The sequence below is a fragment of the Wyeomyia smithii genome, chromosome 3, assembly GCF_029784165.1.
Source record: "Wyeomyia smithii strain HCP4-BCI-WySm-NY-G18 chromosome 3, ASM2978416v1, whole genome shotgun sequence".
NCBI classification, from domain to species: Eukaryota; Metazoa; Arthropoda; class Insecta; order Diptera; family Culicidae; genus Wyeomyia; species Wyeomyia smithii.
In genome coordinates, this window is record NC_073696.1 from 53,325,476 (window position 1) to 53,342,550 (window position 17,075).

General features: G+C 38.5%; 1 protein-coding gene across 2 annotated transcripts in view; it reads right to left on the minus strand.

The window, feature by feature from the left end:
• Positions 1-7,484: 7,484 nt before the first annotated feature.
• Positions 7,485-17,075, minus strand: part of LOC129732216 (protein tiptop) — a 519,376-nt gene continuing 509,785 nt past the window's right edge. For both annotated transcript variants that reach the window (XM_055692864.1, XM_055692865.1), the window contains one exon: positions 7,485-14,951. In XM_055692864.1, coding sequence (XP_055548839.1) covers positions 11,588-14,951 — 3,364 coding nt within the window. In that variant the 3' untranslated portion in view covers positions 7,485-11,587. The remainder of the gene's footprint in view (positions 14,952-17,075) is intronic.

Here is a 17,075-nt window from a genome sequence, read left to right on the forward strand (position 1 = left end):
CGATTGCAATGAAATTCAATAGAGTCTTCTGGGGCAACTAGACCTCTCATTTGCAATAATTTTCATGAAAATCGGTCCAGCCATCTCTGAGAAAATCGATTGAGATTGGGAGAGCGTTACATACACACACGTATACACACACACATACACACACACATACACACACACATACACACACACACATACAGAAAATACTCAGCTCGTCAAACTAAGTCGATTGATATACGAGATTCGAACCTTTGGAGCAATTTTATACCTTTGGTTTTTCCAGTGAATAGCAAAAAAAAATTTCTAGGAGAAAGGCAAAAAGAGACAAAGAGGAGAAGAAAAAAAAAGTGTGAGAGGATACGAGAGGAAAAGATAGGAAAGTAGAGAAAAGAATATCAAAAGAAAAAGAGTTCGAGAAAAAAAATTTAAATTAAAACGTGAGAAAGGGAAAGAAAGAAAGACAGAGAGAGGAAGAGAAAAAATGGAACGGATATCTTGCTTAAAAAAATTGACAAAAAAAATATGGCTCGTTCTCCTTAAAACATGTTTTGGTTGAATTTATAGTACATAATCTATTTTAATTAAATGTTGAAAATAAACTAACCATTACTACAAAAAATTTACCGCTTTTAATCGTCGTCAAATACATACTAGTTTTTTTTATGGGGGATACGAAGCGCGTAAATTCTGAAATCCGTGTAAAAAAACTTCATTTGCTGAAGGTCATTTCTGCTAAATACTTTCGAAAAAGAATCAATAGCAGTGTTTTTTTCACCAACTATTATCAAGAAAAAATAAAAATATATAAAAAGGTTAGGCCAAATCAGTGAATGGGTATTCAGTAATTGGATTAAGGAGGTACTCCAAATAAGCGATTTGAAAATAAAAAACCTTCGAAAACATGCCGTATAAAAAGAGCGTGGAATCCGCGTGAAATCCGCGTAAATTACGACATCCACGTAAAAAGACCTTAGTGTATTATGGCTATTACTTATAATCATCAGCTCTTATATGGACTACAATGGAATTCAATGGAAACCTTGCCAATTTTCAATATGTCATTCCGCTCTACATGGACGCTTAAGAAGAGATTTATTTATAATTTATAAATAATAAGAACTTCAGTATTCTGAGATAATTTCTGAATATCAAAACACACTTAAACGGAATTAGTTTGTTCTGAATGTGGATAACTGTGTATAGGTGTCAATAATATACTTATTGACTATCATAACTAAAGAGGAAGATAAAGAAAAATTAGAAAACAAGCGAAAAAAAAGGAAAAGTAGAGATAGAATAAAAATAAAAAACAGAAGCAGATAGAGAAAAATTGTAGAGACAGGCATATAAAACAGAGAGATGAAGAGAAAGAGAAACATGGAGAAGAAGTGGAAGAGAAAGAGAGGAGAGAGAGAGAGATATATAGTTTCGAATGGAAAACTTAAGGCTCCAACAATGTTCAAAATGTGAAATATTCCATGTAAAAAATGTTCCTTGGTCAAAAGCCTTGCTGCTACATTCCATATCGGAGCTCGGCCTTCTGTTTACTATACACAGACTTCGCAGCCAACTGTTAAGTGTACAGGACAATTGCGGGGCTAGCGCTACGATCCTACTCACACTAACAGTCTCTCCCAAGCCGGGACTCGAACATACGACGACTGGCTTGTAAGGCCAGCATCGTACCTCGAGACCAGCTGGGAGAAATTCCTTGGTCAATATCTTAAAATTTCAGCAACCAATAGGAAATACACTAGGCATGATTTTTGAAAAGTTCAGAAGCTTTCATTTGCACCTAAGAACACCAAAATCGGTTCTGCAAAAAAGATGGATCAAATTTTGATATAACAAACATATAAACAACATACTACCAGTTACATACGTACATGCATACATACAGATATTGTTAAGTTCGTCAAATTGAGTCGATTGCTATACAATTCTTGGTATTCCGGGCCATTCATTTGGGTGTCTGGAGTCGACTTCGGGTCTCTGGTATTCATATTAGATGGTATTTGGCTTCATTTGCTGTTTTCTAGAACTGGAAGTCACTTTCTCAATTGTTAAAATGGCGTCTGGAGTTCACTTTCAGTCTCTGGGTATCGTTTCTATTCTGGAAATATTTATGTCGGATGGTTTTCTGCATTTAAGGCTGTTTACCAGGAACCAGAAGCCCCTATCACCCCACCACGACGTCTTGAGTCGATTTTTGGTCTCTAAATATCGTTCCTGATCTGAACATACCCAATACCGTCGGACTTGTATTTAGTTCTATTAGTCGATATCTGCGCTCAAAACAAAGCACTATTTTTCTGAAGTACAATAGTTAGCATCATAAAATTACAATTTTCCGCATTTCATTGATTGTTACAAGAATGAAGGAAATCCGTGGGAAACTGACTGAGTTAAAAGCATTTGGAACTGGGACATTTTGGTGACGTTCTCGATGTTTTCGATTTTTTAATTCGCATACCCATCTCAGCTTGTTACCGTAAAACGAAGTGCTATGTCAAAAAGTGTGAATAGCAAAAACTTTCGCAGTAGGATCCATATAAAAAAGTTGTATTCTAGGAACTTGAAGGTGTCATGATGGATTCTACTGCATCTGGAGTCTGATTTTGGTCTCTGAGCATCATCTATGTTTCGAAAACGGGGGCGGGACACGAGGCATATGGACGCTAGGCATATGGATGTTAGGCATAGCCTCGCGTCCATTCGGCCTCGCGTCCATTCGGCCTCGCGTCCATATGCCTCGTGTCCGTATGCCTGCCGTCCATTATGCCTAGCGTACTATGCCCCTCGTCTATATGCTTAACGGGGTGTCATCTTCGAAAACAGCCGTAATAGGTGATATTTGGCCATTCTTCAGTGCAATTCTCGTGAGGAACGAAGTCAAAAATGCCAATATATTCAACTGAGCTACAGAATTTAACTTTTTCGTATTAAAAATTCATTGGAGTTGCGTTGTTGGGTGTTAAATAAAGTTATTATTTTGAATGGAAAAGACGTAGAGATTATACAGTTGTAGTTTTTTTTTCTTCAGAGAATTGAAGCGTGTGTATTTCGTTTGAGAAAGGCCGGACCACACAGTATGAAAGATTAGTTCGCCTTTTTTTTTCAATCTATTTAATTAAAAGACAAGTTTTGTATGTATTCGTATGTATGTTCCAATATAACTCTCAAATGCCTGAACCGTTTTCCACCAAACTTGGCATACGTGTTCGTTGTACAAAAGAGGTGGTCATAGAAATATTGGAAAGAGGAAGAGACAACTTCCAGAGAAGGAGAGGTCGAAAGAAATAGTCTCGTTTGGAGGTCAGAAGTTGGTTTCAGAAGACTGGAGCATGATCTTCGACGTTACACGGTGTCTCTGGTTGAGGATGTTATTTGAAAAGAATTGGTATCGCTCTAGTACTCACCATTCGAAAGCTTAAGGTGTCTTCTTCTATATGACACCAAATTTGAAATATTCTATCGGCGGGTCTAGAACAATTTTTTTCCAAGTTTTATTGATTTGAATCTCGTTTAATTATTATTTTTTGGGCCTACTTCACACAAATTTTATACAACTATTCATGGAAAGGATCTAAGTAGGCCATTTACTATCTCTTGTTTTGATTCGAGATCAAAACGTGGTATCGTAAACTTAGCAGTGTTTGTGTTTTTATAGTGGAAATATTGAAATGGAATGGTCTAGGATCACGAAGCAAATTGGCTGAGGAATTTTTCAATTGCATCGATGAACTATTGAAATATGGAAAACAAAGCGATACAATAGTTGGCATTTGCCCATCGCCTGCACTCCACATAACACTTGGGATTGTAAATACCATTTACAAAAGAGCCACAGTAAATATGGATTTACGGGACGAAATTGCCACAAATTGATTAAAAAAACTGACATGTTATAGAAAACGATGGAGCATTGGGATTGCTCAAAACGATAAGGGCTCGAAACTATTTTATTTTTTTCTGTTTGTTATCATTACCCACATTTCAGGCGCTCGATTGATTTACTGACGTCTTCAAGAGTTGTTTTCAAGAAAAGTTATGCAATGATTATAAAGCGAAGAATGAGAATTTTTCAAAATCGTGGGAACCTCTGAGTTTCACATTCTAAAATATCATATTGAAGACTTTTGCGAGCTAACAGAATCAGGATTGAGTAAATACGGTGAGCAAGCTAGTGAAACTGTTCATTTTGATTTCAACATAACCTGAAATCGAGTGAAGGCTCCCGAAACGTCAGATAACCAAGAGCAACAACTCCTTCGAGCCGTAATTTTGTATAATAGCGGACATCTCTAAATTATTACTTTTTGTCATATCTTTTGTCTGTAATTAGTTAAGTATCCAACTGAATAACATGATAAAAAATAATCTGCAGCTAAGAAACTTTTTCTTTGAAATTTTGGGAATTCCCAGACATGATTTGACTCTAGATATGACCATAAACATGTTTTTTATATCCTTTTCACTAGCATTTCAAATAAAAATAAGTTTGAAAAAAATTGTTCTAGTCCCGCCGATAAAATATTTCAATTTTAGTGGTGTATGATTGGGAACATCTTGAGCTTTCGAATGGCGAGTATTAGAGGGATACCTAATAATTTTTTTCGGATAAGTTTTTTCTATCAGAGGCACCGTGCGTTAATTTTAAATCTAAGATGGCGACATCTGGTTTCTAGGAAGGTGTATAAAACTGTCAAAATATTCACAATTCCTCCAAGAGTGGGACTTCCACAACCAAGATGATGTTTAGAAACCGGAAATCAGGTATCTGGAATTCTGCGAAAATCTATTTTACTCGCAATTAGGATATTTATGATAATGAGGATGACGTCAAAGGCCAAATATCATGGATTGATGTTATATTTAAATTCAAGATAGTTTCAGAAACACTGAATAAAATAGAAGAAACCGTTCAAAAACCTTTTCAATACTGGCATTTTTGGAGTTAAGATATCATCTAATAATTTGGGAACGATGTACAACAACATTTTGATATTCAATACTTCCTGTTTCAGAGAATGCATGAAAATCCCAATATAGACACACTTTAAAACGAGTTAACGTCCAGGGACTAAATATCGATATCTGACACCCTTTTGGAATCCGAAATGGCGACTTACATTTTCTGGAGTGCTGAGTAAAGTTGAATTGAATGGTTACTTACTCTCCAATCTCGGCACTGACCCCCAAAGAAACAGTAACTGTCTAACGCCATTTCAAAATCTTATTCATCACTTTTGGTCTCTGCAAAATTGTGTTAATCTAATAATTATTGAAGTACTCCCCAGTAATGATCTTAAACCGGAAGTATTCCCAGTAAATTAAAAACAATGTCCGATGCCATTTTAAAAACCGTTGTCTTCCGGCTTCTGGAAACCTGTAAAAAGCTGAACTGATCGACGTGAATACGACCTCACAACCCATATGACGCCTTAAACCGAAAATTGGTGTCCGATGCCATTTAGAAAACCGAAATGACGACATCCAGTTTTCAGTTTATGGGTGGGTGGTATGGACGATGGAGGAGGTGGGTAGTTTAGTAGATGGCTGACTTTGAGTAGTGAGTGTTTTGAATAAATCAGTGGTAGAGTGAAGGATTCAAATGAAGAAGGAGGAGAGGTTATGGAGTTAAAGGTCTAGGTGTGTACGACCATGTAGAATAGCGAACCTATACATTAGAGAAATGACAAGACACTCACCGTTAAGGCAACTGTCAACATCAAAACGGGCGAGCTGTATAAATTTGCATTGCCGTTATCCGTTTTGATGTTGACAGTTGCCTTAACGGTGAGTGTCTTGTCATTTCTCTAATGTATAGGTTCGCTAATGTAGAAGAAAGAAAGATAGAGAAGGAAAAAAGAGATCAAAGAGCAGGAGTTACATTCAGAGGAAAGAGGAGAAAATATTTCAGTTTTCAAGTTTAACGAATCAGTCTTCAGAACCTTTAAGCAAGATAGAAAGAACCGAAAATGGACCTCGAGCAAGATCGTCTACTCTAGTTAACTTATTTGATTTCCAGAAACAGGGAAATGCTCAGAAGCTAGGAATATGATTCTATAATGTAACCCGAAATGGCCACATACCATCTAATATGAGTATTTTCGAAACTGGAATTGCGCCTAAAAACCGGAAATTGACTTCAAACATCATTTTGATATCTTTAATGGCCACATACGTTTTTTGGTAAACAAAAAAACATGGCAAAGTAGATTACAATAAAATTATTTACAGAACCGGGATATAGCTCTAGGGCCAGAAATCGATCCAAAAACTATTTAAAATTCGTAGATGGCTGGTAACTGGTAAACAATTTAAAATAACCAAATATCAACTTGTAATGTATTTTTGGTAGCGGCATGATGATTGGAATTGCTCCAAGCAACCGAGATATAGAAAATGATTTAAAATTTTGAAACGCTTTTATCTTTTCACTACCTAATTTAAAATAAAATTTTAGCATTTTTCATTAAAAAATTGGTCAGAAAATCGATTGGTGATGGTTTAATGCAGTGCAGGGCACAAGAATGGGTCTATATAAACAAAAACATGCAAATATAGGGCGACAAGGAGCGAAATAGACCCTTTCCCGTGTTCTCCACAGAACGAACGATTTTTTTTGCTCATGCTGATATTTGGTTATTGAGGAAATTGAACTTTTGTCTCATATGTTGTTGATGTTTGAAAAGTCGCATTATTTGACTTCTCCTAAATAACACCATTTTGATCTGCTCGTGCAATTTGACTTCTTTAAACAATGTAATTTTTGTACGAGAAATCATAAAGAAATTTCGAATCAGACATTTTGACGAAGGTAATGTTCTAATGTTTGGAACAATAGTAGAAAAAAAAAACAATCCTACAGACAAAAATCAGCAATTGTAAAAAAAAGCTATGATTTTTCAACGATCTCATAGATGTATAGTATCATTTGTGATATTAAACTCGTATTCTTCTTTGTGAGTTTTAGTTAAACACAAATTATTATTTAAAAATTTTAGTTAAATACAAATTAGTATTGAAAAGCTTCAGCTAAGCGTATGAAGTAAATGCCTAGTTTTCAGTCAAGCTGCTATATCTGGCGCACAAACTAGTTTGCGGTTTGAAATTAAAAAAAAAATAGATGTAATGCAAGAAAAGATAATTTAAAATTATAAATCTGAATATGAATACGTGGCAATCAATAATACATATTTTACCATAATCTTACTTTCACGATTTCTAGAATTTTTTCACATGCTTAGATTGCATTTGAAGTATTTCGACTTATTTATTGGTGCTCAAGTATCCTTACCCGACATATTTCCTGAAATTCAACTGAACGGATGGTAACATTGAGGGGTAAAATCCTCTGACTCGAAGATACACAAAACAAAGTTTACTTACCATTTCAAAATTATTCGAAAATAATCAATGTTTGGACAAGTAGGAAATTTCTTTTCGTCCTTTTTCTGACCTCAGAATGTTAAATAAAAACAATCACAATATTTGAAATTTTTAACATATACATATTTTTATTTTGAGCTTTCGGTTTTTTAAAATTTTTAAAAATTGCATTTAAATAATAATTGATTTTCATATCTCGTATAATATATATTTATATCTATATTTATAGATTTTGTATTCAATTTTTCACTGTTTTGTATGCACTTATAGAGAACTGACACAGACCACCTCGCGAAGGGGGGGGGGGGGGTCTAGTGTTTATACTTTGCATATCTGCACTGTAACTGAAATACTTACAAACGATACAGCGCGCATCGAGTAAATGAAAAACCGTTAGGTAGCGGATTCGTGTGGTGGTGATTGAAGAAGGAGTAAGGAGTATGCAGGCTGAATAATCGAGAAACGTTACTGTGTTCAACGCCATGCTTTTGCCACTACGCGTTATATTCTACAATCGATCAAATTAAATTGTTGTTGTCGAATAGTGTTGCAGTGTGTTTCTCGCATGTTTTTTTGTTTGTTTTATTTTTATACTAGGCATGCTAATAAGTTTCATATTTTTACAGATACAATTGTTTAGTTTTCGGTTTTTCGATCCAACGGTACTCTGATTTGCTGTTCACTGCTCTCCGCTAATCGTTCTTATCGTTTGATTTAGTTAAAATGTTGGAGTACTGATTCGGTTTTACTTCGTACGAGTGAAGAAAGGACTTATGCGCGACTTCTCTCAAATTGCTAGCTCAGTTTTATATCGATGCTCGGATCTGCGGAATCCAATTTGACATTTTATGTTTCCGAAATTTTGCGGTAATTACGTATACTTTTTTAGTACTTGAAGTTTCATTCGACTTTCTGGGTTTTTTCCTTCCGGAGTATACCATTGTAGTTTAATTTATTCTTTCCCACAAGCAGATCTCGGGTCACGTATACATTATTATGCTCACTTTTTCATCTCGTTTCACTTGATCTTTCATAGTCTCCAATATTGTTTACCTCTATAATACTATTTAGCTTTTACTTATTATTTTTTGCAATTAGTTGTTCAATAAATACGGTTCTGCGTGTTTCACCTCGTAATGTTATAATATAGTTTACCCTACGTTTCTTTTAATTTAGTGTCTAAAACTTATGAATTTCTAGCTTGTGTTCAATTTCCAATCAAAGGTATACCATAGTTCGTATGTTTATATTCACTACTGTTTGGATAGCTAGAAGATGTATAACGTTTTCACTGTTGTATGCATCGGTTGTTTGACGATAGAGAATATTTACATGATTTGTGCATACTAATGACAATAAAATTTTTCTTTGATAAACCAAAACAGGAAAAAAGTAAGACCAGAACTCAGTTATTGTTCAGCTGAAACGTGGTAGAGTCTATGTACAGAAATCACAATGTTTTCTTTTTTTCATACTTACATGTTACGAAGAAGGTGAACAAAAAACAGAAAATAAACTTTAAATAAATGCAAACCTGGGAGCACTGGGAGTGTTTCTGTATTAACGTGATTCGTCTACTAGCAGCGTTCTATTAGTCAGTTTGAAGATAGTGTTTAGCTGAACCTTGGGTATTTTTTCTTCTTCATCTCAAAATAAACGCATTGACTCTAGTCGCAGTGTTGTTTGATTTTGTTTCGGTATAGCAAATGTCTGTTTTGCAGGAGCTTGCTTGATTTCTAAGTTCCCTACTAGTATACTGAATTTTGGCACGCAAATTAGTGTTTTTTTTTCTTGTGGTTCTACGTTTATGGCGCTGCTAAACGAAATGCCGGATTTCCTTCCTGTTTGCTTATTTGTTTGTGTTTTCACCGTATACCAAAAGTTTCAATTTCGTATAATTTCTTGTTTGCAGTTTAAAACTTGAGTTTTCGTAATATATTCGTATTTTGTTGATTTCAGAAGTTGTGTAATACTTATGCGTTTTTTTTTTGTTTGAGTGTAAATTACGTATACCAAATTTCAGTTTTAATTGAATAATTTTGCTCTACGCCATCTCGCATTTTTTGTTGACTCATGTGTTGTGTATTTTTGTAACATACGTTATTTCATTCGCCTTTACTACTTAGAAGGAAATTTTAAAGTATTTGTTTATTTTTGTGTGTGATGTGATGGACTCGTATATCTGATTACTTTTTTTTTCTTCTAAATCTATATTATGTAACACAATTTTGACTTGTTGAATGAACTCATTCGTAATGTTGACTGTACAAAGTACGCAATATCTAACTCTCGTATGTATTTGTTATCCAAAAAGTTACATTTTATGTTTTTGTATACCTAATTTACATTGTTCACAAGTTTGAAGCAAAAAGCCCGAATAATGTTTGATGGTTTGGTAGGTTAATAAATCATTCGTATTGCAAAAGGCCGCCAACACAGAAAGGTGACCGCATTGGGAGATTCGCACGTAAGTTTATAATAAGATGGCTTTCCTGGGGTTTCGCTCTAATCCTCAAGATATGTACCTAGTAAATTGAATCACAACAAGCTGAGCGAGTTTATGTAAAAATGATACTGTTGGAGAGTGGCAAATGAGTGCCAAATTAAACTTATGTTCCGATTTGGTTCGAAATTTTTTATTGTTAATAGAACAAGTGTAAATATCAAATTTTGAATACATATTTTGTTTGAAATTTCCTCAAAATTTAATTTTTCAACCACGTTTTTTACCAATTAATAATATTTAGTATAAACAATGCTGTAAGTTATTATTCTTTTTTTTTTTTTCAAATTGATTAACTCAGATCGTAAAAAAATACTTCTATTCTAGCATTCATCTGAAAAGTACGAAAAACGCCAACAAAGTTTTCATAAGGATGAAAGGGACACGAAAAATGTTTGTTGGAAATCTAAAGTGCATTTGTCTCTTGAAAGAGAAATACTAAATAGCATAAAGAAATTTGAATGGTTTTTGAAAGAAACTTCTAAACGTCACTTTCGTAGTGAAGCCTGTTCATGGTTGAGGCAATTTGTGTACGGTTTCAGAGGTTTAGCTTCAGTAAAAATCCTCTCTGTTTGTTAATTTTCTTCGAAGCCATGTTTTCAACTAACCAGTGGGATCACTAATCCGCTAATTTAAAATTAGAGTCACTAATTGACGAATCAATAGCATGATCCCGACGTCTGTTTATTGCTTGTAAAACAAGCGAAATTATTAGCAAATTGCATCCCTCAACAAGTTTGCGTTCGAGAGTAAAACCAAAAGCTCTTGCAGAACTCGCTTGCGATCCATCTTTCACAGAGCCCCAGCGAACTCCATTTTGTTTTCACACAAGCAGAACCGAACGGCCTTTCGATGGCTCTGTCTGTCTACGGACATCCTTACCCTTTCCATCCACGTCAAAAGACAACCCAAAGGTACAGCCTGCTCTTTATAATTCGCTGACGCTGGCTTTATTTCATTTGATTGATTTCTTCTCCGTCCTCCTACTTCACACAGCAACCGGCGCAAAGCAACACACAACAGAGGCACGAAAAGTGCACTTCAAGTGCTACACACACCACTCACAATCGAGTCGACTTTTACTTTGCTCTACTTTGTGTTTCCACTGTCTTTACCCGCCCGCATGGTGCGCGTGTTTGTGTGTGCAAGTTTCGTTTTCTGTACACCACTGCTGCGATCATGTGTTCGTCGTTTCCCTCACACTTTGGGCCGTTTTGATGTGTATATAAAAGGTATTAAATCGGGTTATTGAAAAGAAGCGAAAAAACGAGATTCACGAACACATCTAAAGGGGCCGCCACATTCAATGCGAACGTAGAGAGACACATATCAAAAGAAGAAAAAACCTGCTCCCGTCGGCTTTGCCGCTTCTGTGTTGTTGATCAGTGCTTGTTTTTTCCTTCTTTCCTTCAGTCTGCGTTTTGCCGTCTCTACGCTGCTGCTTCAAGTGGTTATTGAACGCAGCGCTCATGGCAGAAATGGATTCACACATAAATACGTTATTTACTACCTCATTTCTGCTCTCTTTTGCTCCCGAACCGGGTGTCTTCCCTTTTGCTCACTCTCCCGTATAATTCCCCATAAACTCGCTCTCGCTCTACATCAGGCTGTCCATCATCATTCCGACAATTCAGCGAAATATTTACATATTGGATAGAAAACGAAAAAGAAAACCTGCCGGGCTTACGAAACTTAGGAATGTCAGACGTACTTGGACGACAACTGTTTGGCCAGTTCGGTGTATTTGAGAAACTTGGAGTGCGGACTCTCGTCGAATGCCGCCGGTGATTGCGCTGATGGTGGGCTTTTCGCCTGCCCGTTGCCACTGCCGCTGTCCCTACTGCCGCCACCCATCGAAGGCACAGGAGTTCCACCGCCGTCGGCACGGTTCGAATTTTCACGATTGCTCATTCCAGTGCCACTTCCGGTGGATTTAGGCGAGTGGGGAGAACCGGGTTTGAGGGAGCCCTGACCCTTGGGATCGGGAATCACTTCATCGTTGACGAAATGCGCCTTGGACAAGTGGTGCCTGTAGGCACCTTTCGAGGTGAATGTCGTGTCACAGTAGGCACATTTGATTACCGATTCGTCCGACACAACGGCATCGTTGCACGCCCAGCTAAAGGCCAATATTGCTCCTGGAGCAGTTCTACTAGCTTGTGCATTGGTAGTAGCCGATAGTAGTGCACTGCTCGTTCCGGCCCTGCCGCTGGGTTGCGTCTCAGTTTTATCACAAAGTTTCTGCAGTGCCGCCAATGGATGAGCGTTTGATTTCTTTCCTGATCCACCTGTCTCGGCATTGCTTGCACTTCCCGCACCGGTCAAGCTGTCGAACATCGAAGATAGGGCGCCCAAGCTGCTGCTCACGTTACCACCGGATGATGATTTTTTGCTGTTGCCATCCGCCACCCCCGGAGTCGACCGTGAAGCAATGGAATGATGGTCACTGATGGGACTAGCTGATGGGCTCAGTGGGACACTGGCGGTTGACAGTCGAGGACTCGGGGCAGGACTAGAAGCCACACTACACCGTCTTCGGTGTTCCTTTTCGGCATCCGCCGCCTCATCATTGGATTTACTCGGAGGCCTCATAGGTCCCTCTTCCTCGTCATCATCGAGCTCTTTTTTGATTTTTATTTTCGACGGTTCCTGTTTCTCGCCTTCATCTTCGTCATCGCTCGCCATTTCCCGCTTTATGTTCACCGTCTGTTCGTCACTGTTATTATGGTCTTCTATGAATTGCTTCTCCGGGGTTCCCCTAGGGGTCGAGTGCCCAGTCGTGTCGTACTTTTTCTCCGGCGTCAACGAATCCACCCGACTCGATCCTCGCTCCGAAATAGAACTCGACTCGCTGCCACTTCGTTCTCGTCTTCCAAACTGCGATACGTACTGCTGCTGATGGTAACTCCTCAAAAGGTTCATTGTCTGCGGGTCTACCAGTGGTTTGGTGTAGTCAACACTCTCATCAATACCCAAACGTTTCAGAATGCTCGAACCAAGCGGGGTCGTACTTTGATTGGTATTCCCGAAATTGGTACTCGGATGCCGCGAACGGGTATCGAAACTTTTCTCTATCAGCTGTTCGATTGCATTCAACACCGAGGGAGAGGAACTTTTCTCGCCATCTTTTTTCGCGGACGCCGGCGAGGACAGATCCGCTGGCATGGGTGATTTTTGCAGTGAAAGTGGCGACGACAGATCATCGCCAACCGATTTACGGCCATCGCGACTGAGCGGCGTTACCGGACTGATGGAATCCGGCGGGATGATGGTGTTGGAAAGTAGGGCGTTTTTCAACTTTTCGCGTTGCTGTTGCGCTTGCAGGATCGCCGTTCCACCGATGCACTGTCTGATATGATCCACAAACATGGTTGTTTCGATTTTCTCGTTGCACTTTTCGCAGGTTATTTTCCCGGCGCCGAGATCACGGATCGGTTTGTTGGCTGCATTGGATGTAGGATTCTCGCCGTTCTTGTAGTCGTGCTGGGCCCGTTCCATTTCCAGCAGCTTTCGTACAGGAAGTGACTTCTTTCGCTTCTCTCGGGTCTGCCTTCGCCTGCCGCCACTTTCGGTGATCGATCGCATGATGTGCTCTTTGTAGTGTGCATTTTTCACCATGTGATTGCTGAGTTCTTTGAGCGATGAAAACGCTTGGTCGCACACTTTGCAAGTGAGTACCGCACTGACATGACTGTTAGCTTGGGCGGCCGGAGTGTTGGGAGTCCCCGAGGGATTCGAGGCGTTTCCACTGGGACCAGGAGCTCCTGAACCGGGCTTGTCACCGTCGGATGATTTCCACGATATGATTTGTTCTTGCGAAATAATGTTGGTGTAATGTTGAGTTTGCTGCATGTGAGCCGTCATTTCTGCCAAGGTTCGGAAGCTCTGGCCGCACCACATGCACTTCAGAATCTGCCGCGTTTGTTCGGCACCCTTGCCGAGCCAAACGTCCTGACCGCGCACAAGCTTGCGAGGAAGGGGCATAGTTTCCTTAATTAGAAGATTTAATTCACTCGGTGAAGGTTTGTTGGAAGCACTACTACCGGTGTTCTGGTTGGACGAATTCGGTGGTTGCGATTGGATCGGTTGTTGGGGCATTCCGGTGCCTGGAGGAACATTAACGCCGCAGTGTTTGGTTTCCTTCATGTGGGTGGACATTGCTGCCAGCGAGGGGAAGCTCTGTTTGCACCAGACACATTTGAGGACATCCTTGGCGGAATCAGCTCCTTTGTTGAGCCAGTGCGATTGCCAAGCGCTGTGACGTCCGCCACCTGCGCTGGCACCTCCTGCAACGGGATTATTGTTCGAAGGTCTATAGATCTCCTCTCCTCCGAGGCGACTCAGCTCGGTCATTTTTTCTAGTGCTTTAGCAGCCTCATTGGTGACACCTTTGTGTTTGCCATTCCAATCGTTGTGATTGTTCTTGGGCGATAGACTAGCGGCTGCTACTGCGGCGGCAAAGTAAGGAAGCTGAGGTGTTACCGGTGAACTCCACGGCGTAACGATGGCCGGCTTGTAGTCGAGCGAGCGAGGAGCTTTCCGGGGTGGAGGCGAATGGGAGTCATCACCCGTTCGCTTCCGATGGCTGACGGACAGATCCAGCGGGCTGTTATCGCCGGACTTGGCGCTTAGATTGACAGCATCGCCGTCCTCGCAGTCACTGGCACCGTCGTCGTCGGCCGTTCCGCTGTCGGTGCGCTTTTTGCTGAAGTCCAGCGCAGCGTCGTCGCTTTCGTCCGTCGGTGACGCCAGCGGAGGTAGAATCGGCGGGGAACCGTTTCGGGCGGCTGCTAGTCCGGCCAGCGGCGAACCTAGTAGCAGGCGATTCTGTTGGGCCGCCACGGCGGCCACGTTCAGATAGGCGGCCATCGCGGCGGAATGCTGAGGCAGGAGGGCGGCGGCGGCTGCTGGCGGAAGGGTGGGCGGGAGCGTTATCGAAACCGGGCTCATGTTCGGGCCCGAGTTCTGTCCGTCCCGGTCGCCCTCGGAGCGGATCGATTCGTCCGATGGGCAACGGCCACCGCCGGATGACTCCCTCGATTGGCATCTAGGGCTGGCCATTTCACTGAAAGGAGAAGAGAAAAAAAAACATTGATAAAAAATGGAACAACGAGTTCATAAATTTATTTATTAAATTTTTGGGCAAAAACAGTGTCAACTTCAGGCAGCTTCAGAACTAAAATGTTTTCGATGTTTCTAAGAGGGTAATTTATTTTAGTACTTTTTTTTCCCAAAATCGCTAGTACCGAAACGAGTTCAACTCATTCCATCAGCCTCATTTTTTTAATATGCCCTGAATGAATATTATAGATATTAATTTAGGAATAATGCACTCAGAAGAATAATTATTGAATACTAAATTTTTAATTATTGAAATAATTATTCATTAATATTGAATTCAAATGTAGAAAGAACTAAATTTTATCATGAGGCAAGTTTTTCATAAATAAAAAAAAAACAATTTTTCCTAGATTTTTCTCGATAAAAGCAAATTTTCTGATAACTTCGGACACTTAACTTAGCCAATATTTTGCTTACAGTCATACCTCGATATAAGACAACTTTATTTTTATTTTCGTTACGTTATATCGAGTTACGTTATATCGAAGCAAAAAAATTTTTTTTTAATTTATGCAAAAATGTTAATGGTTGCTCAAATATGCGCGAAAACCCATTTTCCATCAACTATCAGTATTTGAAAACCACTCTTATGCCCATTTAGAAATATTTTCAGAAGCAAAAAAATTTTTTTTTTTCAGTTCATACACAGGTTACTCAAAGATGCGTGAAAACCTATTTCCCATCACCTAACAGAAATTTTAAACCATTCTTATGCCCATTTAGGACAATTTTCAACAAGCAAAAAAAAAATTTTTTTTAATGATGCAAGACTGTTGACGGTTACTCAAAGATGCGCGAAAACATATTTTCCATCACCTATCAGTATTTTTAAACCTTTCCTATGCCCATTTAGAAAAAATTTCAACAAGCAAAAACAATTTTTTTTTCGAATTGATGCAAGACTGTGAATTGTTACTGAAGGATGCGTGAAAACCTATTTTCCATCACCTATTAGTATTTTAAAACCTTTTTTATGCCCATTTAAGACAATTTTCGCATTAGATTTATTAATTTTAAAACTTACTACAAACACTTTTTTGAAGCACTTTATACCCCGAAAACAGTTGCTGTATCATTTATTTTCAATTTCAATACATTTTCAAAGTTACGTTATATCGAGTTACGTTATATCGAGGTTGCCTTATATCGAGGTATGACTGTATTTATGTAATTTATCATGATCGGAACAGTCCGAAAATGTATCATGATCGGAAATTTTTTTTACGATATTCCTCCATCATATAATAAACAATGTTCGATATCATTCAGCAAAAACATCAAGCGACTTCTCCTAATGCTGCTCAGAAAGTTTCATTAAGATAGTTTGAGTATTATTATTTCATTACTAGTCTAAAAAAATGATCCATTTTCGGACACAGTTTTTCCTTATAATTGCTACCGGCGCTTGTTTGCAAGCACTGATAATGGATACAAATATTCTAAGATTGCAGTTTATATTTTTATATGAAATGCTTCTATGACTTATAAATTTAATGTAGAAACACTTTTTGTGTTAAATATTTGCTTCAAAGTTGGAATTTTTGATGAAATACGAAGGCCTGTTTTGTATCATGATAGGAACAGCTTTAAATCATCACCGGAACATCTTACTTTTGAGACTTCACCACTTCACTTTGCCTGTGCTTAATAAAATGACGGAGTTGGTACAACTCATGGAAAAGTTTTTGTTAGTTTCCCTTCTGAGTGCCCAATAGTTTTAGATAATTACAATAAAAAAATACATGAATTCGAATGAATCTGTAATTTAAAGACTGTTTTGAATTCTATGATTAGATATAATGATATATTTGAATGAACTCACATCGGATTGTTCATGATTCAACGCGATATTAATGGTGAAAATGTGACATGAAAATATATGTACCATGAAAATAGTCTAAATTGTTCCGATCATGATTCATTATCTTTCTACTGTAGCTGTAAGCAAACCGAACTAAAAATGTTGATTATTTATACAGGGGATAGTAAAAATAAATCTGATACGCAAATGATCAACTTTGAAATGCTGTAACTTTATACTGAAAAACTTTTAAAGTCTCATTCTCTG